This window comes from Bos javanicus, chromosome 18, assembly GCF_032452875.1.
Source record: "Bos javanicus breed banteng chromosome 18, ARS-OSU_banteng_1.0, whole genome shotgun sequence".
NCBI classification, from domain to species: domain Eukaryota; kingdom Metazoa; phylum Chordata; class Mammalia; order Artiodactyla; family Bovidae; genus Bos; species Bos javanicus.
Genome location: NC_083885.1, coordinates 49,863,438 through 49,888,575, shown reverse-complemented (window position 1 = coordinate 49,888,575; position 25,138 = coordinate 49,863,438). Strand labels below are relative to the sequence as shown.

At 54.2% G+C, this 25,138-nt stretch overlaps 2 protein-coding genes across 5 annotated transcripts in view; one reads left to right on the top strand and one right to left on the bottom strand.

The window, feature by feature from the left end:
* The window catches only part of HIPK4 (homeodomain interacting protein kinase 4), a 9,121-nt gene extending 4,055 nt beyond the window's left edge, over positions 1–5,066 (top strand). The window contains exons 2-4 of the mRNA XM_061388292.1: positions 1,923–2,279; positions 3,145–3,993; positions 4,577–5,066. Coding sequence (XP_061244276.1) covers positions 1,923–2,279; positions 3,145–3,993; positions 4,577–4,756 — 1,386 coding nt within the window. The 3' untranslated portion in view covers positions 4,757–5,066. The remainder of the gene's footprint in view (positions 1–1,922; positions 2,280–3,144; positions 3,994–4,576) is intronic.
* Positions 4,377–25,120, bottom strand: PLD3 (phospholipase D family member 3). Of its 4 annotated transcripts, XM_061388299.1 has the most exons (14): positions 24,930–24,986; positions 16,662–16,764; positions 15,195–15,389; positions 14,511–14,642; positions 14,336–14,410; positions 14,100–14,242; positions 13,418–13,601; positions 11,689–11,809; positions 11,481–11,608; positions 9,863–10,063; positions 8,192–8,331; positions 7,433–7,598; positions 6,441–6,540; positions 4,377–6,327 (listed from the first exon to the last, which is right to left on the bottom strand). In XM_061388299.1, exons 4-14 carry the CDS (start codon positions 14,535–14,537, stop codon positions 6,140–6,142), a joined length of 1,473 nt encoding a protein of 490 aa, XP_061244283.1. In that variant the 5' UTR covers positions 14,538–14,642; positions 15,195–15,389; positions 16,662–16,764; positions 24,930–24,986; the 3' UTR covers positions 4,377–6,139. The 4 variants fall into 4 exon arrangements, with proteins under 4 accessions (XP_061244283.1, XP_061244281.1, XP_061244280.1 ...); XM_061388297.1 differs by lacking the exon at positions 16,662–16,764 and having other exon boundaries at positions 24,930–25,120; XM_061388296.1 differs by lacking the exon at positions 16,662–16,764 and having other exon boundaries at positions 15,173–15,389; positions 24,930–25,032.
* Positions 25,121–25,138: the final 18 nt, after the last annotated feature.

The window sequence follows — 25,138 nt, the reverse complement described above, 5'->3', positions numbered from 1 at the left end:
AGGGAAACTGAGGGAGAGGCTGAGATACGGTCACAGAGATTCAGAGTAAAAATGGCAGACGGCTCCCCCGGAGGCATGGCAAGACACACGGGTTTTCAGTCATTCACAATGTGACTTTGACAGGTGTTCATCGAGCACCTGTGTGAACCAAGGGCCGGGGGGGTGGGTGTCAGCAATGCTTGATGGTGAAAGAAGAGGACTTGGGTTTCAGGGTGGTGTCCTTCTAGTGGGCCCGAGAGAGACAGAGATGAGAGATACCGACAAGCAACGAGGAGGCAAAGAAAAGACAGAGACACCAACCCAACAAGAGACAGAAAGAAAGAGAATGACAGGGATAAAAAAGTCAGTTCATACATTCATTCACTCTCTCCTGGGCCCCCACCATGTGCCAGGCGCTGTTCCATCCATCTAGGGATGTGGCAGCGAATAGATAAAATCCTTGCCCTCGTGGGACTGATGTCCTCGTTGGATAGAAAAGCAATGAACTCCATACAAAAGTAAAATATATGGTATGTGAAATGGTGTTATGAGCTATGGAGAGGGACTTCCTTGTGATCCAGTGGCTAAGACTCAGCGCTCCCAGTGCAGGGGGCCCGGGATCTAGCTCCTGGTTCGGGAACTAGATCTCACATGCCACAACTGAAAGACCTCCTGTGCTGCAACTAAGACCTGATTCAGCAAAAAAAAAAAAAAAAAAAAAAGAGCTATGGAGAAAACCAGGGCTAGGGAAGTAAGTGCGGCTTCCAAGGTGGGGCTAGTGGTAAAGAACTCTCCTGACAATGCAGGAGACATGAGACGGGGGCTTGATTCTTAGGTTGGGAAGATCCCCTGGAGGAGAGCATGGCAGCCCACTCCAGTATTCTTGCCTGGAGAATCCCATGGACAGAGGAGCCTGGCGTGCTACAAACCATGGGAGTCGCAGAGTCAGATATGACTGAGCGACTTAACACACACACAGGGAGGTGGGTGAGAAGGGTGGGGTGTGCTGTTTTTGATAGGATGGTCAGCAGAGGGCTCCCTGAGAAGGTGACATTTAAATAAAGACTTGAGGTAAGGGAGGCAGCCACGTGGACATCCAGAGGAAGAGCAAGCTAGGCCCAGGGAACAGCCAGGGTAAAGGCCCTGAGTGTGAGTGTGTCTGGGTTGTTCAAGGATTGCAAGAGGCTGGTGTAGCTGGTGCTGCGTGACCATGGGGAGGGGATTGTCGAGGCAGATTGTGGGAGTCTTGAGGACCAAGGGATGAAGGCTCCGGCTCTTATCACAGGATGTGGTAAAGCCACAGGAAAATTCTGAGTAGGAGAGTGATGTGATCTGACTCAGATGGTCACAGGATCCTTGGGGCTGCCTGTGAGAATCAGATTGGAGGGCTGGCGGGGCGGGGTGAGGGTGGGCAGGGGAGGAACAGGGAGACCAGCAAGGAGGCCCTGACGTTAGTCGCTCAGTCGTGGCCGATTCTTTTGCGACCCCACGGGCTGTTGCCCGCCAGGTTCCTCTGTCCATGGAATTCTCCAGGCAAGAATGCTGGAGTAGGTTGCCACTTCCTTCTGCATTTTCTTCCCCAGTAGTCTAGGTGGGGGCTGAAGGAAGACAGGACCGGGGTGGGGGCTGAGAATGGGACACAGAGTGAGCAGAAGAGAAAGTGGATGGAGTCAGGAAGATTTGCTGATGGACAAGGCATGGGGGAGACAGACGAGACAGAGGCTAACCCCCAGGGGCATATGTTCTGGTGGAGATAGAGATCGAGAGACCAGCACACAAACCAGAAACAAGGGCTGGAGGAGAGAGGGACATAAAGAAGAGACCTAGATTCAGAGGTGCAGCACTAGACAGTCAAGTGGCAGATGCAGAAGGACCCCACCGAAAGACGCCAGGGGAGGCTCATATGGGCTACACCTGCCCAGCTGCCTCCCTCCTCCTGCCAGGTGATCGACTTTGGCTCGGCCAGCATATTCAGCGAGGTGCGTTACGTCAAGGAACCCTACATCCAGTCCCGCTTCTACCGGGCCCCTGAGATTCTACTGGGGCTGCCCTTCTGTGAGAAGGTGGATGTGTGGTCCCTGGGCTGCGTCATGGCCGAGCTGCACCTGGGCTGGCCCCTCTACCCGGGCAACAATGAGTACGACCAGGTGCGTTACATCTGTGAGACGCAGGGCCTGCCCAAGCCCCACCTGCTGCATGCCGCCCGCAAGGCCCACCACTTCTTCAAGCGCAACCCGCACCCTGACGCCGCCAACCCCTGGCAGCTGAAGTCCTTGGCTGACTACCTGGCTGAGACCAAGGTAGGGGGGACAGGTGGGGGCGAGGGCAGTCAGTGTGAGCAGTCTGCTGCACCCAGAAGAAAAAAAATCTAGGTTAGATCTCAGAGAGGACCGGAAGCTTGGCGGGTGGGGTGGGGGGCGGGGAGCGGGATGCAGGCTGTGGAAGTTGTTACAGCAAGGTGGATCTGAGTGAGACCCTGCGTGGGACTGGAAGTCAGGGCAGCCACCTCTGCAGCCAGAATCATCAGAGTTGTGCGGCAAGAGTCTGGATGAGACAGCAGAGAGGACTGGAAGTCTGGGCCAGTCCGGTGGGAGCTGTCACAGGAATAGAGGGGTCTGAAGTACCTGGCAGACCTTAATAACCCCTGGGAGAATGGTCTGGGCTTGACTCGTTGGAGGCCTGAGGGCTGGGATCAGACATGGGGATCAGCTGTGGCAGCCAGAGGGGTCAGCATTTGATTCCAAAGGAGGCAGCCCTTCTGCTCGTTGCTGACAGAGGCTGCACCGATGGCTCAGGGAAGGACTGGAGGGCTGGGGCAAGAGCCAGCTCGGGTCAGTGAGAGCCCTGGGTTAAACAGGAGGACCACAGGTCACGGTCAGCCATTCTTCCTACAGCAGTAGGCGGGGTCTGGCTGAGATTAGAAGGGGCTTCTCTTGGTAGGGAGCAAGTATGACCTTCCCAGCAGTAAGAGAGCACCAAGTCAGATCCCAGGCAGAACTGGAAGTCAGGGTTCCCGTGTGCAGACTTCATAGCCACGAGAGAGCTCTGGGCCAGACTGGAGGGCCAACTGGAAACTAGGGTGGGGGGTCAGATGTGGGCCCCTCAGCAGGAGAGCCTGGGGCCGGAACTCCGTGCCCACCCCTGCTGCACCCCGTGTCCCACCAGGTGCGCCCACTGGAGCGCCGTAAGTACATGCTCAAGTCACTGGACCAGATCGAGACAGTGAACGGCGTCGGGGCAGCCAGTCGGCTGACCTTCCCGGACCGCGAGGTGCTGGCGGAGCACGCCGATCTCAAGAGCATGGTGGAGCTGATCAAGCGCATGCTGACCTGGGAGTCGCACGAACGGATCAGCCCCAGTGCTGCCCTGCGCCACCCCTTCGTGTCCATGCAGCAGCTGCGCAGCACCCACGAAACCACCCGCTACTACCAGCTCTCGCTGCGCAGCTGCCGCCTGTCCCTGCAGGTGGAGGGCAAGCCACCCACGTCGGTCTTGGCCGCCGCGGAAGATGGGCCCCCCTACTACCGTCTGGCCGAGGAGGAGGCGGCCATGGGCCTGGGCAGCACAGGGGGCAGCGGGCCCTTCTTCCGAGAGGAGAAGGCCCCCGGCATGCAGAGGGCCATCGATCAGCTGGACGACCTGAGCCTGCAGGAGGTGGGGCGTGGGCTCTGGGGCGAGACTCATGCTGACGTGGTCCCCGACGTGCTGGCCCCGCTCAAGGCTGCCGCTGTGGGCCGCCGGCTGCCCGAGTCCAGCCCTGAGCCCATCCTGGCCTTCTACGGCACCCGCCTGGTGGGCCGCCACAAGGTCCGCAAGGCACCGGCAGGCTCCAAGTCTGACTCCAACTTCAGCAACCTGATCCGGCTGAGCCAGGCCTCACCTGAGGACGACGCCCCGTGCAGGGCCAGTGGCTGGGCAGAAGGAGAGCGCCTTGGGGCCTCTGCCGAGCCGCCTGTCATCCCACAGCGTGACGGGGATGGGCCAGACATCAAGGACATGACCATGGATGCTGAGGTGAGCTGGGTGGGGGTGGGGGGGCAGCCAGGGTGCAGGTGATTCTGGGGTTGGGGCACAGGGAACCAGCCTGGCCTCCCACACATCTGAGTGGCCTGTAGTTGGTTCAAGGTCCAACACACACTACTAGCCCACCCTCGGGATGTGATGAGGCTCAGCAAACACTAAGACACTCCTGTGACAAGGTTCAGCAAACATGAACCCATATTCAGGCTGTGTAAAAACTCAGAACATCGTAATCCACATGTGGGAACTGATAGAGGCCCAGGACTCTGAACAAGACCGTAGCACAGCTCACCCACCTCCAGGAAGATGGGACAGAGGCTCAGCAAACAGTCCTTCAGGACACATTAAGGTCTCAGCAAACACTCCTTCAGGACACATTAAGGTCTCAGCACACACCATTTAAGCCTCCAAAATGTCGAGAGGGTTCAGGATGTACAAAATTGTCCTCAGGAAGTCACAAGGAAGCAGTTGGGACCGAAGGAGTCCACGAGCGGGCAGGCTGGCTGTTTCCAGGGTGGAGGTGGGATGTGGGGAGGGGGCTTCCTGGATGATGCCCATCTCTGCTCCTCCCCAACAGAGTCCAGGCCCTGAGCTCTTCGACCCCAACAGCTGTCCTGGGGAATGGCTGAGTGAGCCAGACTGGACGCTGGAGGGCCTCAGGGGGCCACGGGTTCAGGGGCTCCCGCCACGCCACGCCCACCCACATGGTCCACCCCGGGCCACCAGCTTTCTGCAGCACGTCGGCGGGCACCACTGATGGGTGACCCCACCCCTGCCCATCGCTGGGGGCTGCACTGACGGGGCTGGCAACCCCTTCCTCAGAGCCATCCCCTGAACCGACAAATTATTCTTAAAGAAAGATAGTTATCCAGAAATTCCCCACCCCCCCGCCGCCCACGGTGCATGTCTAAACACAAACCCCGAACACAGAAGGGTTTCGGGGTCTGACCTGTGGCCCCCTGGGCCAGAGGGATGCAAGAAGGGGGGGGGGCTTCACCCCACTGGCCCTGAGCACGCCCTTGGCCCTGCCGCCTCTGTTTATTTCAATAAAGAACTGTTCAGCAGTATTGCCCCATGCCTGTTCTCCTTGCCTGAGGCCTGAACTGGCACGGGGGGCGGGGTTCAGGGGGGGGACCCAGGCGCTGTTCTCCAGTGCTGCACCCAGTCCACCACAGGCTCAGGCTGGAGCCTGCACTCAGCACACTGCCCCCTCCCTGGAATACGCTGGGTGCCTGGCATGCAAGAATTCACCATCAGAACATGCTCAGCATTCAGTAGGTGCCAACCTGAGCTGGCCAGATGCCCAGTTCTTATTGTTTGTTGACCTGTCCTTGCCACAGGTGACGGGCTTGGCATGCACATATCCATGCTCGGGACATGCGAGACGTTAAGTTCACGCTCAGTACCCACGCCAGTGTCCAGACGTGCGAGTCCACCCTCAGTCCACGCTATCGGTGGCAGTGGCTTGGCGCGTGCTCGTGTGGCTCGGGTCATGCTGAGTGTGCAGCACACGTGGCCCCATGCTGGCTCCAGGAGGCTCAGTTCATGTCCACCCACGAGGTCACACACCCATGCTCAGCACACACCAGCTAGCGTGCATCATACACCGAGCATTCAGCACACCCTGGCCCATGCTGGTCACCCACTGAGGGCTCAGCACACATCAGACACGTGCTGAGAGTCCAATGCACACCAAACCACACTGGCCACATGCTGAGGGCCAAGTACCCACAAAGATGTCCCCCTCAGAGGCTCATGCCAGCTGTCCCCTACCCGACACCCCACCTTACACCACTCAGTCAGGCACAGGCTGTACAGACAAGTTATTTACTTCTTATTATGACCTTGGGCCTTCTTTGCCCTGGGAAGTGGGGTGGGCCAGGGAGGCTAGGCCCAGCATGCACCCCCACTTCTCCTTTTGGGACTGAGCCCTCCCGCAGCTCGGCTGGGTCCTCTGGGGCCACAGCATCAGGCCAGTGGGGGTGGAGGTAGAGATGGGAGGCTGGGGTGGGGGTGGTTGCGAAGGGGGGAGCCTGTTGGAGTCACAACGGGTCAGACAGAAGCGGGGGGCACAGGGACAGGGGATGGAGACCCGGAACACCAGGGCCTTGCAGGCCTGGCCTGGCCATCGGACCGGGCCTCAGAGCAGGCGACAGGCGTTGCCCACGCTGTCGGCGGCAGCGTCAAGGTCATGGCTATAAGGGGAGTCCCAGTCCCTCAGGAACACGGCCTCCAGCTGGCTCCGCAGGCCACCCCGCCCGTTCTGTGTCACCAGCAGCGAGGTGCCTGCCGTCTCGGTGAAGTAGCTGCCAGACCAGTTGGAGGTTCCTATGGGGAGTTGGGGGTCCAGAGAGTCAGGGCCCATGGCGCCACCTGGACCCCCTTCCATTGCCCACCCCACCCCCCTGCCCCCCCAATCATGGTGCTCCTGGAACACTTACCGATGTAGGTGGCCCGTTCAGTCACCATGTACTTGTTATGGTTGACGCGGGCATAAGGGATTCGGGCCTGGGCATCGTCCGCAGGGACCACAAAGAGTTTCTGAGAGGGGTGGGGAGATGCAGGGTGAGGACAGAGAAGCCCCTGGGTTGGGGATGGGGAGTGGAACCAGGTCTTCGGGACTGGGGGCTCAGCTGCTTCCCTTTGGGCCCTGGGGATCAGAACAGGGCCCAGAGAAGTGCATGTGTGCGTGCAAAGTCGCTTCAGTCGTGTCCAACTCTTTGCAACCCTATGGACCATAGCCCGCCAGGCTCCTCTGTCCTTGGGATTCTCTAGGCAAGAATACTAGAGTAGGTTGCCATGCCCTCCTCCAGGACATCTTCCCAACCCAGAGATCAAACCTGTGTCTCTTATGTCTCCTGCATTGGCAGGCGGGTTCCTTACCACTAGCCCAGTGTGTGAAGCCCTTCAGAGGAGTGGGTCCTCCGTAAAGACTGGCTCACACGCCACCTGTTCCCTCTAGGGTTAAAAGTGTTAGTCACTCAGTCATGTGCAACTCTTTGCGACCCCATGAACTGTTGCCTGCCAGGCTCTTCTGTCCATGGAATATTCCAGGCAAGAGTACTGGAGTGGGTTGCCATTTCCTCCTCCAGGGGAATCTTTCCGACTCAGGGATCGAATCTGGGTCTCCTGCACCGCAGGCAGATTCTTCACCATAGTCCCTGAGGTCTTACTTCAGACGTCCCCCTTTCCTGAAAGTCTGTGACCCTTCAGGCTGCAGCAGGAGCTTCCTCGGGGCTCCCCCTTCCTGGCCCTGACTCCTCTGCCCACGCCCTTGATTCCAACCCTGACCTGTAGTCACCCCTCCTCCACCCCAATCAGGGCACAGCCCGCTCTGTGTCATCTCTGTCAGATGCCAGGTGAGTGCCACAGGAGCTGTGTCCCCGCACTGCCCTGCACAGGGGTTGAGGGGCGGGTCTGGGCAGGTGCTTACCACCTGGATGTCGGAGTGGGTGTGGTTGTCACGCAGGGCAGCCAGGGAGAGCAGGAAGGCCCGCATCGAGGGGTCAGAGTGTCCCCAGCAGCTGATCAGCAGGCGTACCTTGACGCCCCGCTCATAGGCAGCCCGCCGCAGCCCGTCGTCAATGGCAGGCCAGAACCTGGGGGCAGGGAGTGCAGGGTACGGAGGGAGGCCTCCCCTCAGCTTTAGGGCGCCAGGCCTGGGTCCCACTGCAGCTTCGGAGAACCCCCACTTCCCAAGACCACCCCATCTCTGGCTCCCGCCCACCCCTACCCAATCCACTCATCATCTTGTCTGCTGCCCCCAGACTACCTGCTCTGAACCCTCAGACCCAATCATCCCCCCTTCCTATCCCAGATCTCAAACCCCAACCGTGCCGCCCCAAACCTGAATATGCTCAGTCCCACCTCTCAAGCCCCTCACCCCATATTCCGCCCACACTCCCTGCTTCCTACCCCCAGAAACCCCACATCCTCTGCCTTGAGCCTCCAGTCCCCCCATCTCCATACCCCTTTCCCAATATTCACAGCCTTTCCTCTGTCCCCTTTCCCTTGTCTCAAGCACCCAGAGCCACTCTCCCTGTCGCCTCTGTCTTGTCCTGTGGTGTCCCCTCCCTCTGTCCCCCGGCCTTGGCTCCCTGCCTGCTTTCTGGGCCCCATCACTCCCTCTCCTGTCTCCTCTTCCACTCGTGTGGCTTCCAGCCTCGAGCCCTGTCCAGGTGCCCAGCAGTACCGGCGTGGGTGGGAGAACTCCATGATGGGCAGGTAGTTCATGACTGCGATGTAGATGAAACTCCGGGCGTTGTCCACCACGTTGAGCAGGGCCTTCAAGTCTGGGGTGCGGCCACTCGGACACAGCGGTGGGGGTGCACTCTGAGGGGACAAGGGGACAGTCAAGACACGTCCTTCACAGTGGACGCCGGCTGCAGACAGCCCGTCAGGCCTTAGGTCCCTGTGTATCTCACTGAATGTTCAGCCTCAGTGAAGGGGAGAGATAATGACACATCCTAGCTCATAGGTGGGCAAACAGGGGCTCAGAGAGGATAAGTGATTTGCCTAAGGTCACAGAGCTGAGGAACGGAGCCAGGGTTTGAAACTAGGCGGTCTGGTTCTAGAACTTAAGCTCTAACCCAGTGGTTCTTGACATGAGTTGCCTGGTCAGGCAGCAGCAGCATCACCTGGGAACTTGTTAGAAATGCAGATTCCTGGGCCTCACTGCACAGGGCACACAGCATCAAGGTGTTGGGATGGAGCCCAGGGATCTGGTTTTAACAAGCCCTTCTGGTAATTCTAGTGCATGCTTAGACTTGAGGACCTCTGCTTTAGTCTCTTAAAAAATTTTTTTATTAGTGTATAGTTGCTTTACACTGTTGTGCCAGTTTCTTCTGCTGCTGCTGCTGTGGCTGTTTGGTTGCTAAGTCGTGTCTGACTCTTTTTTGATCCCATGGACTGTAGCCCGCCAGGCTCTTCTGTCCATGGAGATTCTCCAGGCAAGAATACTGGAGTGGGTTGCCATGCCCTCCTCCAGGGGATCTTCCCGACCCAGGGATGGAAACTGCACCTCCTGCACTGGCAGTGAATTCTTTACCCGCTGAGCCACGGGGGAAGCCCTCTAATCACTCTTGTCCCTGACTGGCTCACAGCCCACCGCCATGGCACTCCTCATGTGCCCCCGCACCCCAGGAGCTTCACCCAGCCCCCTCTACCCTCCCAACAGGTGAGCAAACTTAAGCTCTGAATGGTGATGAGGGAAACTTTACTCCCCAGTGGGAGACCACTGGACTAAAGGACCCCAATGAATTATGTCCCTCCATCCATGCCTTAGGGTGGCCCTTCATGACGACGCTGGGCCTGGCCAGGTGACTTGCTTGGGGGTCCCAGGTTGGCCACCCCAACTAGAGAAAACATCAACAGTTGAAAACAGCAGTGCCTTGTCCAGAGTGGGTGCAGTCCAACAGAGCATTCCACAGTGATGAAAATGTTCTGTATCTACACTGTTCAATACGGCAACCACTTGCTAGGTGTGGCTGCTGAGCCCTTGAAAGGGGGCTAGGGTGACTGAAGAACTGAGTTTTCAACAGCATTTCATCTTAATTGATTAAAAGTGTGACATTCAGCCATAGTGGACAGTTCAACCAGGGATTGGCCTGAATGAACCCAGCCATGCTGCCTCATTAGCCCTAAGAGATTGCAAATATTATGATGCAATCATAAGATTTCTAGATGAAACCAAAGCCTAGGGAGGTTGGGACATAAGTCCCAACCTCTAAGTCTTAGGCCCCTGAGTGAGCAGGAGTGACAGCTAGTGGTCAGGACTCCATCATCCCCATCAAATCACTGGGCAGGGCCAGATGGAGGAGGTCCAGTGAGAGCGTGTGGCAGGCCCCTCTTCCCTTGGACTCACCGCCAGGTAGGCCAGAGCAGGGGTTCCGTTGAGGCAGATTTCCATTGGAGTCTCTTGATTGTAGCGGGTGTCGTAAGGCCGGGGCCAGGTTGATGGGATGGAGCTGCCCGCCTGGCCCAGGAACCAGTAGGCCTCGAAGATCTTGGTCAGGTCTCGAGCTAGGCAGCTGCAGTTGTACATGACCACACCCAGCTCCTTGACCTGCGGGAGCACAGTGCTGAGCCCCAGGGTGGTGGCCTGGTGCAGGCAGGTGACGTGGACGCCTGCAGCCCCTCCTCCTGCCTCCACCAAGTCCCCCTTCCTGCCCCTTGCCCTTCTGTCTCCCCCTCTTTCTGCCCCTTAGCCCCCATCCTCCTTCCCCCAGCCAAAGCCCTGAGATGGACATGATCTTGACTCAAGACTAAAATCTGAAGTTTTGGTGAAAGTCAGTTATTCCGAAGCTCCTGATTTCCTGAACCTTTGCGGCTTCTACCTTCTACTGAGCTCCTGCTCAGTCTTAGGTCTCCACTGAGGGTTTCCTCCTCCAGGAATCCTGCCTTGACTGCCCAGCCTGTGTCAGGCATTCCTTAGGCTCTCAAGGTCCCTTGGGCCTCCCTCATCACTTTCCCTGGTGACAAACCTGTCTCCCCATTGGACTGGGAGGACAGGCACCAGGGATGTCTCAGCCATGGCTGTATTTTCTGTGTTTTCCCACAGAGTCGGTGGGATTAGGGGCTTCTGCTTAGTCACTCAGTTGTGTCCGACTCTTTGCAACCCCACAGACTGTAGCCCGCCATGCTCGGCTCTTCTGTCCATGGGGACTCTCCAGGCAAGAATACTGCAGTGCGTTGCCATGCCCTCCTCCAGGGGATCTTCCCAATGCAGGAATCGAACCTAGGTCTCCTGAATTGCAGGCAGATTCTTTACTGACTGAGCCACCAGGGAAGCCCAAGAATACTGGTGTATAGAGCCTATCCCTTCTCCAAGGGATCTTTCCGACCCAGGAATTGAACCGGGGTCTCCTGCACTGCAGGCAGATTCTTTACCAGCTGAGCTACCAGTGAAACCCAGTTAGGGGCTTGCACAGTATCTATTTGTTGAAGACATCATCACTGCCTCAGCTATACCCCTTTCCCATCTCATGCTCATTCCTGCAGCTCCTCCAGGTAGCAGATTAACTGTCACTTCCTTTGGGAGATTTTCCTTGATACCCCAGGTTGGGTCCCCCATCCTGACCCTCTACTTGTGCTTCTCCCCATCTCCCATCTCAGCCTTGACCCTGTTGGGTTGACACCGCCTGGTGACAGGCCCGTCTCAGCCCTGGACCACGAGTTCCAAGAGGCCTATCTGTTGCCATCAACGTTCTCAGCGTCAGAACAGGGCTGGGCTTAAAGCAGGCTCTCAGGAAGTGAGTAGTGAAGGTCGTGTGGGTGGACAGGGCCTTGGATGCCGTATAAAGGGGCTGGCAGGTGCCATCAGGGATCAGAGGGGCTTCCATGAGCAACGGGAGGGTGGTGGAGGGCTGGATTGGGGGATGATTCAGGAGGGCTGGTAAGAGGAGGTGGGGTACGGTTGGAGGCTGGGAGCCCCACGAGGCAGGGAGCGACCTAGAAGGGCGGTGGGCAGGGCTCAGGCAGACCTGGGTCAGGGAGCGCCAATCCATGTTGGCACTGCCGAGGTAGAAGTGGGTCTGGTCCACCACCCAGAACTTGGTATGCAGGACGCCATGGGTCAGCTTCTGCATGTCCACCATGCGGACCTGGGCACCTGGACCGACAGGGGTGGAGGTCAGGAGCTGGCTTGGGGAGCCCCAGACCCAGCCCACCCTCATTGGCCCCCTAGCTCACCGCTCTGTAGCAGCGCCTGTAGGTCTGCCTGGGGCTGGGGCCCATTGGGCTTGCTCACAGCAATGCGGACCTTCACACCTCGGGGTGCCAGAGTCTGCAGCTGCCGGAGGACCTCCTCGCCCTGGAGGGAGGAGACAGCTTCTGAGGGGATGGATCAGCTGGCTCTCGAGCCCCACGGAGCACCCCACGGAGTCATTTTGAGATTAGGCTTCTAGATCTGATCAGGCTTTACATTAATACAGTTAGGAAAAGCTTTACAGGTTAAGAAGTTAAAACCTTACTTTATCTGTTTTATTTATTGTTTTGGCTGTGCTGTGCGGCATGAGGGATCCTAGTTCCCCAACGAGGGATCGAACCCGTGCCCCCTATATTCAGAACACGGAGTCTTAACCACTGGACCAACAGGGAAGTGTCTTTATCTATTTTAATACCCGGCTGCTCTGAGCCCTGTTAGGGCCTCCCTGCCACTCCTGCCCTTCACAGGTCCTTCCCAAGACCCTGACCTGGTAGTATCCACGCCTGATACAGCAGGGGTCTCTAGGCACCTTGCAGAATGTTAAAGGCACAGCGCAGACTTGGGAGTCTGGGAAGACCTAGGTAAGGCTTGATGATGCTAATAACAGTAACAGCCAATGATTCCCTTGTTTCTACTGTGAGCCAGGCCCCTTCTGAGCCCCTTTATACCCGAACTCTGAATTCTCACAGCTGTCATTGGTAAGGCAAGTCTGAGTTTATCTCAAAGTTGCAGACGAAGAAACTGAGCGTTGGAGAAATCAACAGGAAAGCAGGATTTGAACTCAGACCGTCTGCCTTCTATGTCTGTGCTCTGTGCTTTGAATCACTCCAGTAGGAACCAGCAGGGAATGGAAGCTCATACCTTTTTTTTTAAGCTTGAAGGATCTTGGTTCCCTGATCAGGGATCGAACTCTCACCCTTGGCAGTGAACGCTCGGAGCCCTAACCACTGGACTACCAGGGAATTTCCAGCTCATATAATTTTTAACTGTTGTGCATTTTTTCCAGGCACTGTTTAATGATCCCCACAATTTTAAAACATTTAAAGTCTACCTCTGACAAAGAGTGGCAGCAGGGAAAAGGAAGAAGAGCAACAAATTCACTATGTCTTTCAAAGAAGGGCTTAGCCACCTAGGCTGTTCCTTTTCAAATCTTGGAGTTTTATGCTTTTTAAATTTGTCTGCAGACCCTAACAAGGCTATCACAGTAAATGCTTATAAAGGGCTGACTCTTGTCAGGCACTGCTGTCATTGGCTGGGATCAGCCCGTTTCATCTTCACAAGAGGTGAACACTAAATAATGGCCCCATTCTACAGATGAAGAAAATGAAGACTGCAAGATGAGGTGACCTGCCTGAGGTCACAGAGCTGGCACGCAGAAGCCCGGCTTGAGGCTGGGCTGGTACTCATTCCATGTTTCCATTTCTTTGTGTGACAGGCTCAGGGAAGGAAGCTTGTGGGTGAGCAATATCTGCTAGCCTAATCCCTCGTAACCAAACCCATGCCCTGATATTCAGAGGCCTCCAGATGACCGTGACAAAACGCCCCCAGTCCCATGGGCCATGTGAAGACAGTTGCTTCCAAACACTTTTGTCCAACCCACTACGTGAGACATGCCAGTCTGTCTCCTGGGCTGGAGGGAAACCCCTTTCATTTCCCTGACTCTGATGCCTCCCACCACCCCTGCTGCCAGCCAGGGCCCAGGTTGCCAGGTACCTGCTGAGCAGAGGCTTCCTGAGTGTGGGTGTCATTGTTGGTGAGAGTCCAGTAGAAGGAGGCAATGTCCAGGCTGCTGTGGGCACCAGCGAGCAGGCCCAGCCAGGCCTGGCTGGTGGAGGGGTTGCTCGTGGAGGCATTGGGGAAGTCCAGGCCCTCGGGAATGCTCTCCACCAGCACTGCTCTGGGTGGGGAGGTGGGGAGGGAGGGAGGCAGAATAAGCCATGGTGGGCTAGACTGTGAGTGCTCACTTGTCTGCCCACGGAGGATGGAAGACTATATGTATTCGTGTGTGTCTGTACTTATGATTCTCTGTGTCTGCATTTGTCTCTCTAGATTTGTAGAAGGTTGTGGATGTGTGTGTGTAAGTGTGTGTGTGTGTGTGTGTGTGTGTGTGTGTGTCTGTCCATGGATGTGGATAGAAGATGCCATGTGTGTCTATGTATGCCTGTCTGTTCACAGAGGCATAGAAGATGACGACGCTGTGGTTGCCATGGCAACAGTGTGGGTGAAGCAGGTGGGCACAGAGAGAACTGTGACGGTCCACTTGGGAGTGTCTGCCACCCCCTTTTTCTGTCTTGAACAGTGGGTGCAGGCCCTGCGTAGTGCATGTTGAAGTGTCCCTGGCCTGGCAGGGCCCCTTCCCCCACCATCCCAGGCACCCACGCCCCCCTCCACTTACTCGCAAGGGTCATAGCAGGGGGCTGGGCGCTGATTGGGCCCAAAGAGATGCAAGTCGCCGTATTCCCATAGAAACAGCTGAGTCATCAGGGCACCGAAGCCCACAACTGCCAGGATAAGGACCAGAAGGACCCAACGAGCTTTCTGCGGGGGAGGAGGAGGCGAGCAGTCAGCCCAAGGAGGGCAGCCCAGCCCACAGCCTCCAGAGACAGACTGAGGGAGGAGAGGGGCACCTACCTTTTCTGCAGCTTTCCATGCCTCGATCTCATTCATGGGCAGTTCGCTGGCAGGTTCCTCAGCAGGCACCTTCAGCTGGGGCACACGGATGGGAGTGGTGGTGACGGGTCAGCTCAGCAGGGCCCCCACCCTCTCCTGATCCGGCCCCTCCTCCCCTGTTCCCCCATCCACCTACCTCCTGGTACATCAGTTTAGGCTTCATCGTGCTGGCAGTCAGGGGTTATACAGCTCCCAGGTGCAAAAGTGGGTGTGTCAGGGTCTCCAAACTGCGGGGACCAGAAGCTGGCACTGTGTTGGGTGTTCTAGGCTTTGGGGGGACATCACAGAAAACGGATCAGCCTCGGGCTCACGGGACTCACTGGATCGCCTTGTCTGTGATCACGGGGGCTACTGGCAGTGCGCCCGCCACCCCTAAAGGAGGAAGCTGACTGCTGGTCAGTAGGGATTTCGAAATCCCTCAAAGTCCAACCCCTCTGCCTTCCTCCTATCCCTCTGGGGTGCCCTCCCTGCCTCACTTTAGTGCCCACCCTGCCCCCTTGAGCGCCCACCCTGCCTGTCATCAGCACTGGCACTGCTCCCCATTTAGCACCTTCCCTTCTCTGAGCCCTATCCTACACATTCCCAAAATGACAGCTCCGGATTGGGTCAGCGGAGCCCTAAATATTTTTGTGCCTGGCTTTTCCCAGCCCTGGGATTTACCCTGAAGTCATTTTCCAGGTAGCTCCTTTAACCTCACACTCAGGTAACCACTAGCCAGTTCAGGCCAGGAGCCCAAGACCATCGGGGCCTCCCTCTCAGCTTCCATCCCATCCCCCCAATCATCCTCCCCTACCGTACCCCAGAGGGGCCTCGGCCTTACTCGGCAGACAGCTGCTGCTACCTCCACGGGGCCCCAGCTTCTGCCCCAACAGGCTGAGCAGGGGCGGGAGGGAGGAGGGGGCGGGGCCCAACGGGGCTCCGCCCTCTGCAGCGGGGAGTCTGCGCAGTGAGCGCGCCGGTCCGGGCTCACCGCAGGGAGAGGGGGGGCCGGCCCCCCAGATACGGTCTAGCCAACCTGGCGGGGGTGGAGAAAAAGCACAGGTCTGAGCGATTGCTTTGCTACGCTCCATCCTAGAGCACCCCCCCAATATGGGCTAGGGAGGACTCAGGTAAAGAGAAAAAAGAGACTCCCCCCCCATCTTTTCTCGGCTCTAAACCCTGTGAATATTTGTACCGTGGGCATGTATTACCTAGTCAAAAATAAATACATAAATAAGACTAATGATTTTTAAAATTATAAAATAAAATGGAATGACCAAGGCTGAACAACATGATTTAGGGATGTAGCCATAAAATCAAAAGACGCAGCCCACCCACGCTATGGGAGGGGAAGAGCACGGGGTGTGCGATAAGGGGATGGTGGGTTTTCTGTTGTAGTCTGTATTGAAGTCTCTATTTAATTTTTTAAAAATGCCAACTGATATTTTGATAGGGATTTAAAAAATGTTTCTTACCAGTGTGTGTGTGCGGGGGGGGGGGGGGATGGATGGATATATGTATATGTGTGACCGAGCCCCTTCCCTGTTCACCTGAAACTACCACAACATGGTTAATTGACTATATCCCAATACAGAATGTTTTTGGTGTTAAAAAAAAAATCCAGGCTCCAGCTGAAGGGATAAAGAGGGTTTCCCATCTACCATCTCGTATCTCCGAAACAGAATTTAAGGCCACAGCTGTAGAAATAAGTTGGAGGGATTCCCCCTTTCCCGCCCACCTCTCTCAATGAAAGAGGGGCAGGACCCCCTTTCCCCTACCCAGGCAGGAAGTGCACAAAGGTAGAGAAGGGTTATTATTGAAAGAAGAAACAGCGTCAGAAGTGGTTGCCTTGACAACAGGATTTGGGGGTGCGTCAGGATCGCTTTTTATCCTACGCCTATTTTCTTTTTTAAAATCGTGAAATATGAGCGACTTACAGAAGAGAAAAATATCTCTGTGCGGGTTAAAAAAATAATTATAAAGCGAACACAGGTGTTGACGCGTCCCAGGTTTTGTCACGTTTTTAAAAATTCATTCCACGCATTAATGTGATTTAAAAAAAAAGAAAATTCCAAAAGGGAGTTTGGTTCACCACTCACCGCAAGATCCAGCCTAGACCTGAAAGGATAATTTGAAAACCCCTTCCCCCTCAACGTCTGATCCCAGTTTGGTTAAAGGCAGAAGAGCACAAGTAGGGATTCCCCCACCCCCACCCCACCCCCACCCCATCACAGGGAGCCAGCCAAAAAGAGTATGGATCCAGCAAAGAATAGCAACAGATCAAGCTTATCTGATCTCCGTAGGTCACCAAGAGAAGCAGAAGGTAACAGTCTTCGATAAGGCTGACCGCAGGGTCCAAGGGTGGGGGAGGGGAGGCATGGCGCAGGAAACAAGTTTGCCTTTTATTTGCCCTTGGTGAGAAATGCTTTATTTAAGACTATGTGGTTGGAACAGAAGGTGAGGTGAAATTAGGGAAGCTAGTAGTAGTATTAGTTGCTCATTTGTGTCGGACTCTTTGCGACCCCACGGACTGTAGCCCTCCGGGGTTCCCTGTTCACGGGATTCTCCAGGCAAGAATACCGGAGTGGGTTGCCATTCCCTTCCCTAGGAGGGAAGCTAAGATCAACGGAAACAAAACTGGGGAAAGGTAGGGCTAGAAGATGTGAGGGATGGTGCACAGCACGGTGAGGCAGGGGAACTGGGGTGGCCGCTGATAAACCAAAATTACAAAGAAAATAGACTCGATGGACATGAGTTTGAGCAAGCTCTGGGAGTTGGTGATGGACAGGGAAGTCTGGCATGCTGCAGTCGGTGGGGTTGCAGAGTCTGATGTGACTGAGCGACTGAACTGAAGACGCCTTTTATTCAGTTTGTTAGCAATCTTTTGGCTTTCAAATTGTGCCATGATGACAAGTCTTTACTGATGGGTTGAATTCTGACTTGCTATATTTTTATCAAAGCAAACGCACCTAGCGTACTTCAAAAGAAAACCAGTACTGGAGAGGTGGTGTAGGTTGCATTAGATTGGTGAGGCAGTTAACACTTGTGGCATCCGGAGCCAGATGCCTGATCTTAATATGAACCTCAGTATGTATGCGATTATTTGATTTCAGAGAACTGACAACACATCTGTGCCTTGGTGTCCCCATCTGCAAAATGGGCAAAGTAACAATACTGCCCACTTTTCACAAGGCTGTTCATTAATTTTGCACACCTTTATTGTGCACAGGTATTGTTTTAAGCACTGGGGAGATCACTGTGAACAAAACAGACTTGAAGACAGACCAAAAAAAAAAGTAAATTATATGTTAGAAGATAATATATGCTATAAAGACTCAGGGGAGAGGGACGGGGTTGGGGTGGGGGTGGGATTACTTGCACTTGAAAATGAGGAGGACAAGGAAGGCTGCACAGAGAAGGGGATACCTGAGAAAAAAACTTCAAGGAGGGGAGGAAGAGAGCTACAGAACAGTATTCTAAGTGCAAAGGCCCTGAGGCAGGAGTATGCCTGTGGGGATAGAGAAGAGCAAGCAGGCACATAACTGCAGTGGAATGGCAGTGAGGGGAGGGAGAGGAGGTGAATCAGAGGTCACAGGACCAGATTATGCAGAGCTACCTGGACTGTGGCAAGAATGGGGCCAAGGGTAGGTTCTGGGCAGAGGAGGAAATATGATCTCCTCTGGGGGTGAGTGAGTTGAATGGTGGCCTCAAAACTGGTAAGTTGGATGTGGTCATCACTCCTGGAACTTGTGAATGTGACCTTATTCAGTGGACCTGGAGTCTCATTATATATATTAGCATATGACACACTCAGAGGTGCCATGACAGTTCCAAAGCCGGCCCAGGCCCAAAAGTCGGTGGTGGCTCAATTCCTGGAAATCTCACCACCCTTTCTCCAAGATAGTTAGAACAATCCTTCTACTCATTAGCCTATGAAATTACCCAGCCCAGGGACTTCCCTGCTGGTCCAGTGATTATAATAAGACTCAGCACTTCCACTGCAGGGGGCATGGGTTTGATCCCTGATGGGGGAACTAAGATTCTTCATGCTGCCCAGTGCAGCCAAAAAAAGAAATTACTCAGCCCATAAAAATTAACCACTCCCTATTTCAGGGACTCTTGCCTTCTGAGATGGCCCACACTCTGTGGAGCGTGTTTCTCCCAGGGCCGTTCTTGCTTCTTGAGATGAACCACATCCTATCTATGGAATGTGTCTCTCTCTAAATAAATCCACTTTTCACCTATCACTTTGTCCCTCACTGAATTCTTTCTGTGCTGAGACGTAAAGAACCTAAGCTTCATTAAATCCTGAGACCAGGTGTGTGATTTAGATGAAAAGAAAGTAGGTTTCAGTCCCAGTTTGGGTTTTGGCTGTTTTGAGTCCCAGCCTGTACAACTGAATTGTGCAGTTTCACCAGCCCATTGAATATCTCCCTGTCCCCTTGGCGTGTGCCTTGCCTGACCCTGGGTGTGACACCATAGCCCAGGGACAAGGAGGAAACAAAACCCACTGGGCTTCTGAGACCTGTGTTGGGTCACAGTTCCCTAAACACCCCCACCCCTGGTGAGGGTGGGAGACTTGATCCCCCTTCCCCAGAAGTGCTCTGGACTGATGAATCCAGGGTTCAAATCCCACCTCTGTCACTTTTTTTCAGAAATTTTCTTATATATAAATAAATAAATATACGGCTGCATCAGGGCTTAGTTGCAGCACGTGGGATCTTTAGTTGTGGCATGTGGGATCTAGTTCCCTGACTAGGGCTTGAATCCGGGTCCCTCCTGCTTTGGGAGCGTGGACTCTTAGCCACTGGACAGCCAGAAGCCCTCTGTCACTTTCATACTCAGTGACATTGGGCACAGGGCTTTATTTCTTTGAGCCCTGCTGGCCTCATTCATAGAAAGAGGATTGGGACTTCCTTAGCCCACTCCATGTTCTTGCCTGGAGAATCCCAGGAATGGGAGCCTGGTGGGCTGCCGTCTATGGGGTCACACAGAGTCGGACACGACTGAAGTGACTTAGCAGCAGCAGCGGTTCAGTAAAGACTCTGTGCTTCCACTGTATGGCGTGCAGGTTCGATCCCCAGTTGGGGAACTAAGGTCCAGTATACCATGTGGCATGGTCAGGAAAAAAAAGATCACTTTATGCCTGTCTGGGGAGTGGTGGCTGCTTTAAGAGGGTGGGCCTCACAGTCCCCAAGCCCTTGATTCATATCTCAGCTCTGTGCTTTACCTGGAGAAGAGACTACCTTTTCTGAGCCTCACTTGCATTCTTCAGAACACTGGGGAGACTAATATACCAACATGACATTTGCTGGGCAGAGTCAATGAAACCCATCCACAACAGTCACTTCACACAGATACAAGCTGGCTGGTGAGTTGTGTCCCCTAATACCCTGAACACACTACTTATCACAGATAAACTTATATATGTGTCCCTTGAAAAGCTAAGTCTATGTCTGATTTATTCCTCTACCCACCAAGCGCCCAGCACATTGTAAATGTTTTTCTTCTGAAAACAGAAGAAAAGAGCAGTAGAAGAGAGAAAAGACTTTAGATGTCGCTTTAAGATTCAGTGACACTGAATTCCTACACAACGATCAGTAGCTTGTGTTCTGAGCCTGGGGCAATAGGGTAGGTACAGATGTAGCACTTCAGCCTGAGGGTAAAATTCAGGGTGGGCCACTTAGCTGCTGAAGCATATCTGAAGCACTGGACAGGCCACACCTTAGGAAACATTTACAAACCTAGGGACCTTCTGCATGGTTCAAAACAGACCAGTTCTTGGGTTTAAAGGGGCCAATTTTCATTTGATTGTGCAGACCCCTTTGGACCGACCGCACAATCGTCTGTGATCAAGTCTACAGAAAATAGTACGGAGCACTGGTTTTGTAAACGTTTTTGTTTTTAGAGGTAGAACCTTTGTTTCAAAGGACCCCAGAAGGTGCCCCTTCCAGGGATAGAAGATGCTCGGTCTGAAAAACAAATCAGTAAAAAAAAAAAAGCAAAAAAAAGGCATACACGAACCACCCCAACCCACCCCCACCACCATGAATGGTGAATACTTGGGAACTGGAACTCAAAAGCTGTCCCATCCCTACTCAACCCCGCTCTGTGGCTGCCCACTGCCTTCGGGACAAAGTGCAACTGTCTTATGATGCCCTCCTGGGCTCTCCAGGGACAGTGCCTGTGGACCTTCCCCATCTGACAGTTTCAGTTCCTCTGACTCCAAAGCTGTCTGTGACTCGTATCTCCTCCTTGAACTTCAGCTCTGCAAGTCCCATGGCCTCCTAGATACCTCCACCCAGGTGTCCCTAAGCCCCTTATACCCATGTCTCCAACTGTCCTTAGCATCTCTCCCTAACCTGCCCCTCCCCTGGGTCCCCATTCCCAGGAGAGCTGTCCTACCCAGCCTTCAGGTCTCGGCCTGTGTTCCACCTTCCCCAGAAAGCCCTGATGCCCCCAGAGTCCTGGGTCCCCCATAACTTATCCACTTGGCCTCCCAAGAGTGTCTCCCACCCACCCTTTTCACCTCCCCTCCAAGGCCATGAACTGGCCTCTCTCACCTGGGTCCCCATTCCAGCCGCCTCCTGTGGCTCCCAGCCTCCACTCAAACACTTCTATTTCCCCCTCCGATCTGAGTCTGACTCGCCCCTCACCTGCTCAAATACTGTGGCCCTCCAGTGTGCACAGGATAGTCTCAGCTTCTCACTGTGGCTCCCAGAGCCCTTTCCTTAATAATCTTTTGGGCTTATGCTTGTACCATTCTCCATGGCCCAGTCATATTTAATATCTTTCAGTTCCTCGAACTGAAACCACACATTTACCACCAAACCTGCCCACAGCTGCCCCTCCTGCCTAGCATACTTTTCTCTCTTCAGGTTGCTCACCTCTATCAGCTTATGTACTGCCTCCTCCAGGAAGCCCTCCCTGACTCCCTGGCTGGTCCAGACATCCTCCATGGGACTGGCAGTCCCCTGGGCTTACCAATCCTAGCCTGGACCCCTCTGCCTGTGCTTCTCCCAACCTGGCCCTGACCACTGGACTGTCACTACCTGATGATGGGTCCAGAATCCACGAGGGGAGGGCCGGGCTGGCTGTCACTGCTGTGTCGCCCATGTCACCCAGCACAGGGACAGTATATGGCAGATGCTCAGTGGCCAGTTCATCCATCTATTCATTCAACTAGTATTTATTCAACTATTGCTGACAAGCCCTGTCTAGAAATTGGAGATGCAGCACAGAAAAACAGAGAAAAAAAAAATCCTTAGGAAGGAAGAAATTCTTTTGAGGGAGTGAGACAATAGATCAATGAGTGAAACCTACACTATGTACCTGGGAGAAAAAGAAAACAAGAGAGGGGCACTGTGGCATCACGTGAAAGTGGTTGACATCGCCATTCAAACAAACAACAGGGACTTCCCATGGTTGAGATGCCATACTTCCAACGCAGGGGGCACAGGTTCGGTCCCTGGTCAGGGAACGAATATCCCACAGGCTGTGTGGCCCCCAAACCCTCCCCCCCAAATCAAACAAATGAAAAAAAAAAAACATCTGGGGGAAAAAAGCATTATTATCGCTGTTTTTCAGATGAGACAGGGCTCAGGGAAATCACTGCCCAGGTCACACAGGGTTGCTTTGTCGGCTGGGAATCTGATCCCAGAGCTCAGTTCTGTTCCAGGGCACTATACTGTCAAACCAACTCACAAACACAAAATAAGGCGGGGTGTCTTTTCCTTGCTACCCTCCGGGAGGTCTGTGGCTGTGGAAGGGTAGGATACGGGAGAGATAGTGGGGATCCTTATGTTTATTGAACCAGGCACTGCTCAAAACACTTTATATATACAATTCTCACAACAGTGTTTTTGTTTTGTTTTAGCCTAACTTCCCCCAGGTGACTCTGTGGTAAAGAATCCTCCTGCCAATGCAGGAGACACAGGAGACGCAGGTTCCATCCCTGGGTTGGGAAGATCCCCTGGAGTAGGAAACGGCAACCCACTCCAGTATTCTTGCCTGGAGGATCCCATGGACAGAGGAGCCTGGCGGGCTACAGTCCATAGGGTTGCAAAGAGTCAGACACGACTTAGGGGCTCAACAACAACAAACAGATAAGTGAACTAAAGACCTAGAGCAGTTTAGTCATTGGCATAAAGGGACAAAGCCAGGAAGCCAGGATTTGAGCCCAAGCTCCCTAGGGTGCTGGGTAGACAGCCCCCTCTCCTGCTGTCTAATATCTGTAGACCTGTGGTTTCCTCCCTCCCTCCCGAACAGCCTCTCAAAACCTCTACCGACACCCCCCTTCTCCCTCCCCTCAATCTTTGAGAAGGACATTGGAAACTTTCTCCAAGTATAAAGGATATGAGTGCAGCTTTAAAAAAGGACTTCAGTTGTTCTTCCAACCAGGCTGCTCTTGCCAGTCCATCCTTGGTAGAAGTTCTCCAGCTGCTGCTGTGGCTTCATGTCACATCAGATCACATCCGTCCTCTCTTCCAAACCCACCTCACTCAGAGTAAAGCCAAAGTCTTCTCCACGGCCCGTGAGACCTCCCGCTGACTCCCCCATCACCCCGCTGACTTCATCCCCCATCCCTCTCCTCCCTCACTGGCCTCCCCGTTACCCCTTACCAATGCCATGTAGGCTGCTACCTCAGGGCCTTTGCATGTGCTGTTCCCTCTGCCTAGAATGGGGCTACCTTGGTGTCTCAGGCAGTAAAGAATCTGCCTTCAAGGTGGGAGACCTGGGTTCAATCCCTGGGTTGGGAAGAGCCCCTGGAGAAGGGCATGACTACCCACTCCAGTATTCTTCCTTGGAGAATTCCATGGACACAGGCGCCTGGCTGGCTACAGTCCATGGGGTCACAGAGTGGGACACGACTGAGCGACTAACACTTTTACTTTCTGCCTAGAATGCTGTTCTTCCCTCAGAGAGCCATGTCACTCTCTCCCCCTCTTCAAGTCTTTGTTCAAATGTCACCAGGTCACCCTACTTAAAACTACCATCTCTGCATTCCCTATCCCCCCAATATATCATATAGTCTACTTACCCGTTTGTGTATTGTCTCTGGCCCTTGCTGTTAATAGACTGTAAACTCCATGAGGCCAGGGAATCTGTTTTGTTCACTCATGTGTCCGTATGCCTAGCACAGTCTTGGGCATGTAGAACATGCTTAACAAATATCGACTGAATGAATAACTTGTATTTGCATTCCCATATTACAGATGTAGTAACTGAGGCACTGGGACCTTAAGCCACCTGCCCAAGCTCATGCAGCTATTTAAGTACTAAACAGTAAAACCAAGATTGGCAACTGGGGGGGTCCAGTCCCTGGCACACACTGTAATGACTGTCCTTAGCCACGCTAAGGCAAGCTGAGTGACTAAAATATTCGCCTCTTCACTTGAGGATTTGGGGTTGCTGAGGTTTGATGGTGTGGTGAGACCTGCCTCCTCTCTCTGTACCTCTGATTTTATGAGTCAAGGGAGGGTTGGGTCTAAGCTACCTAGAGTCTTCCTCCCACCAAGCCCTGCTGGACTCCTGCTATGGGCTAAGTGCTCTCAATTTGGGGGTGGGAAATCAGTCTGTCCACCAAGGTAAAGAGGGATGGATTAATATTGACATGAGCAAGGTTCTTAATGGCTGATGGGCCACCCTCCCAGGTGTGGTGACGTGGCGGAGGGGAGGACAGCTTGGAGACTGTGACGTGGGACAGCAGGGGTTGGCTGCTGCAGCAGAACTTGTCAGGATAGAGAGAGTGTGACAACCTGGGAATGATGAAGGTAGCTGGGGGGAGGGGAAGAGTGACAAGGAGGAGGGGATGAAGGTGACTGGATGAGGGTGAGGGTGAGATGATTGACTGTATTAGCCACATCGAGCTATCACCAGAATAAACTCGCAGGATCCTCACTCTCATCCCTGACATAGGTGTCCCTGTGTGGGTTTTACAAACGAGGAAGCTAAGTTTGCAAAGGTGTGATGAGATGGTCAAGGTTACCCAGAGGTTTAGCGATGGAGCCAGAATAACGGGCTCTAGTACCTGGTATGTGAGAGGTGACACGGGGAAAATGACAGAGACATGAAGAGAGAGAGAGAGAGAAAAAAAACTCCTAATGGGAAAACACTAGAAGCATTAGGCACAGACAGTGACTGTCAGAGAAGCAACGGTGACAGGGGAGCGATGGAGGCATAAAGGATGAGAAAGAAGGGAAACCTGAGTGCGATTTACGAAGGGGAGAGGAGGCGTGCGAAGGTGACATGGGGATATGATGACGATTTATGAGAAGGACTTTGTAAAGTAGCAGCAACAAAAGAGATGTGTAGGCGACAGGAGAAGGAGACACGACAGGAGAGACATTTGGTGGCCATGGAACTTAAAAAGAACGAAATCTTGTTATGGGGATTGATGGCGACATTAGGAGAGTGGTGGAAACACAAGGGAGTGATAACGATTCAAGCAGGATGCAACATAACGGGAGGAACGGAGACATAAAGGGACAGAGGACGATATGAGAGAAGAAATGCATTATAGAGGAAGGACAACATAAAGGCAGCCGAGGCGCCGCGCCCCCAGATCGCACATTACCTGCACTCCAGTTTTCCCACTCCGGGACCCAGCCCCGCTGGTGCCTTCTAGGCTGGAGCCCCGCGCGCCCCCGCCCCCAACCCGCCGCGCGCAGGCGCACTCCGGCTGGACTGCGGACCCGCGGGGGCCAAGCAATGCTTTTCTCATTGGCCGCGCTCCTCGCTAGCGCCGGGCGGGGGAAGCGCCTGGGAGACTGCGGATAGTCACGT

Coding starts and splice junctions, on each gene's coding strand:
- PLD3 (XM_061388297.1), bottom strand. CDS start 14,537: ATGAAGCCTAAACTGATGTACCAGGAG. Junction 11,609..11,688: donor ACAGGCGCTGCTACAGAGCG/GTGAGCTAGGGG, acceptor CTGTCGGTCCAG/GTGCCCAGGTCCGCATGGTG. Junction 7,599..8,191: donor GAGTTCTCCCACCCACGCCG/GTACTGCTGGGC, acceptor CCCTGCCCCCAG/GTTCTGGCCTGCCATTGACG.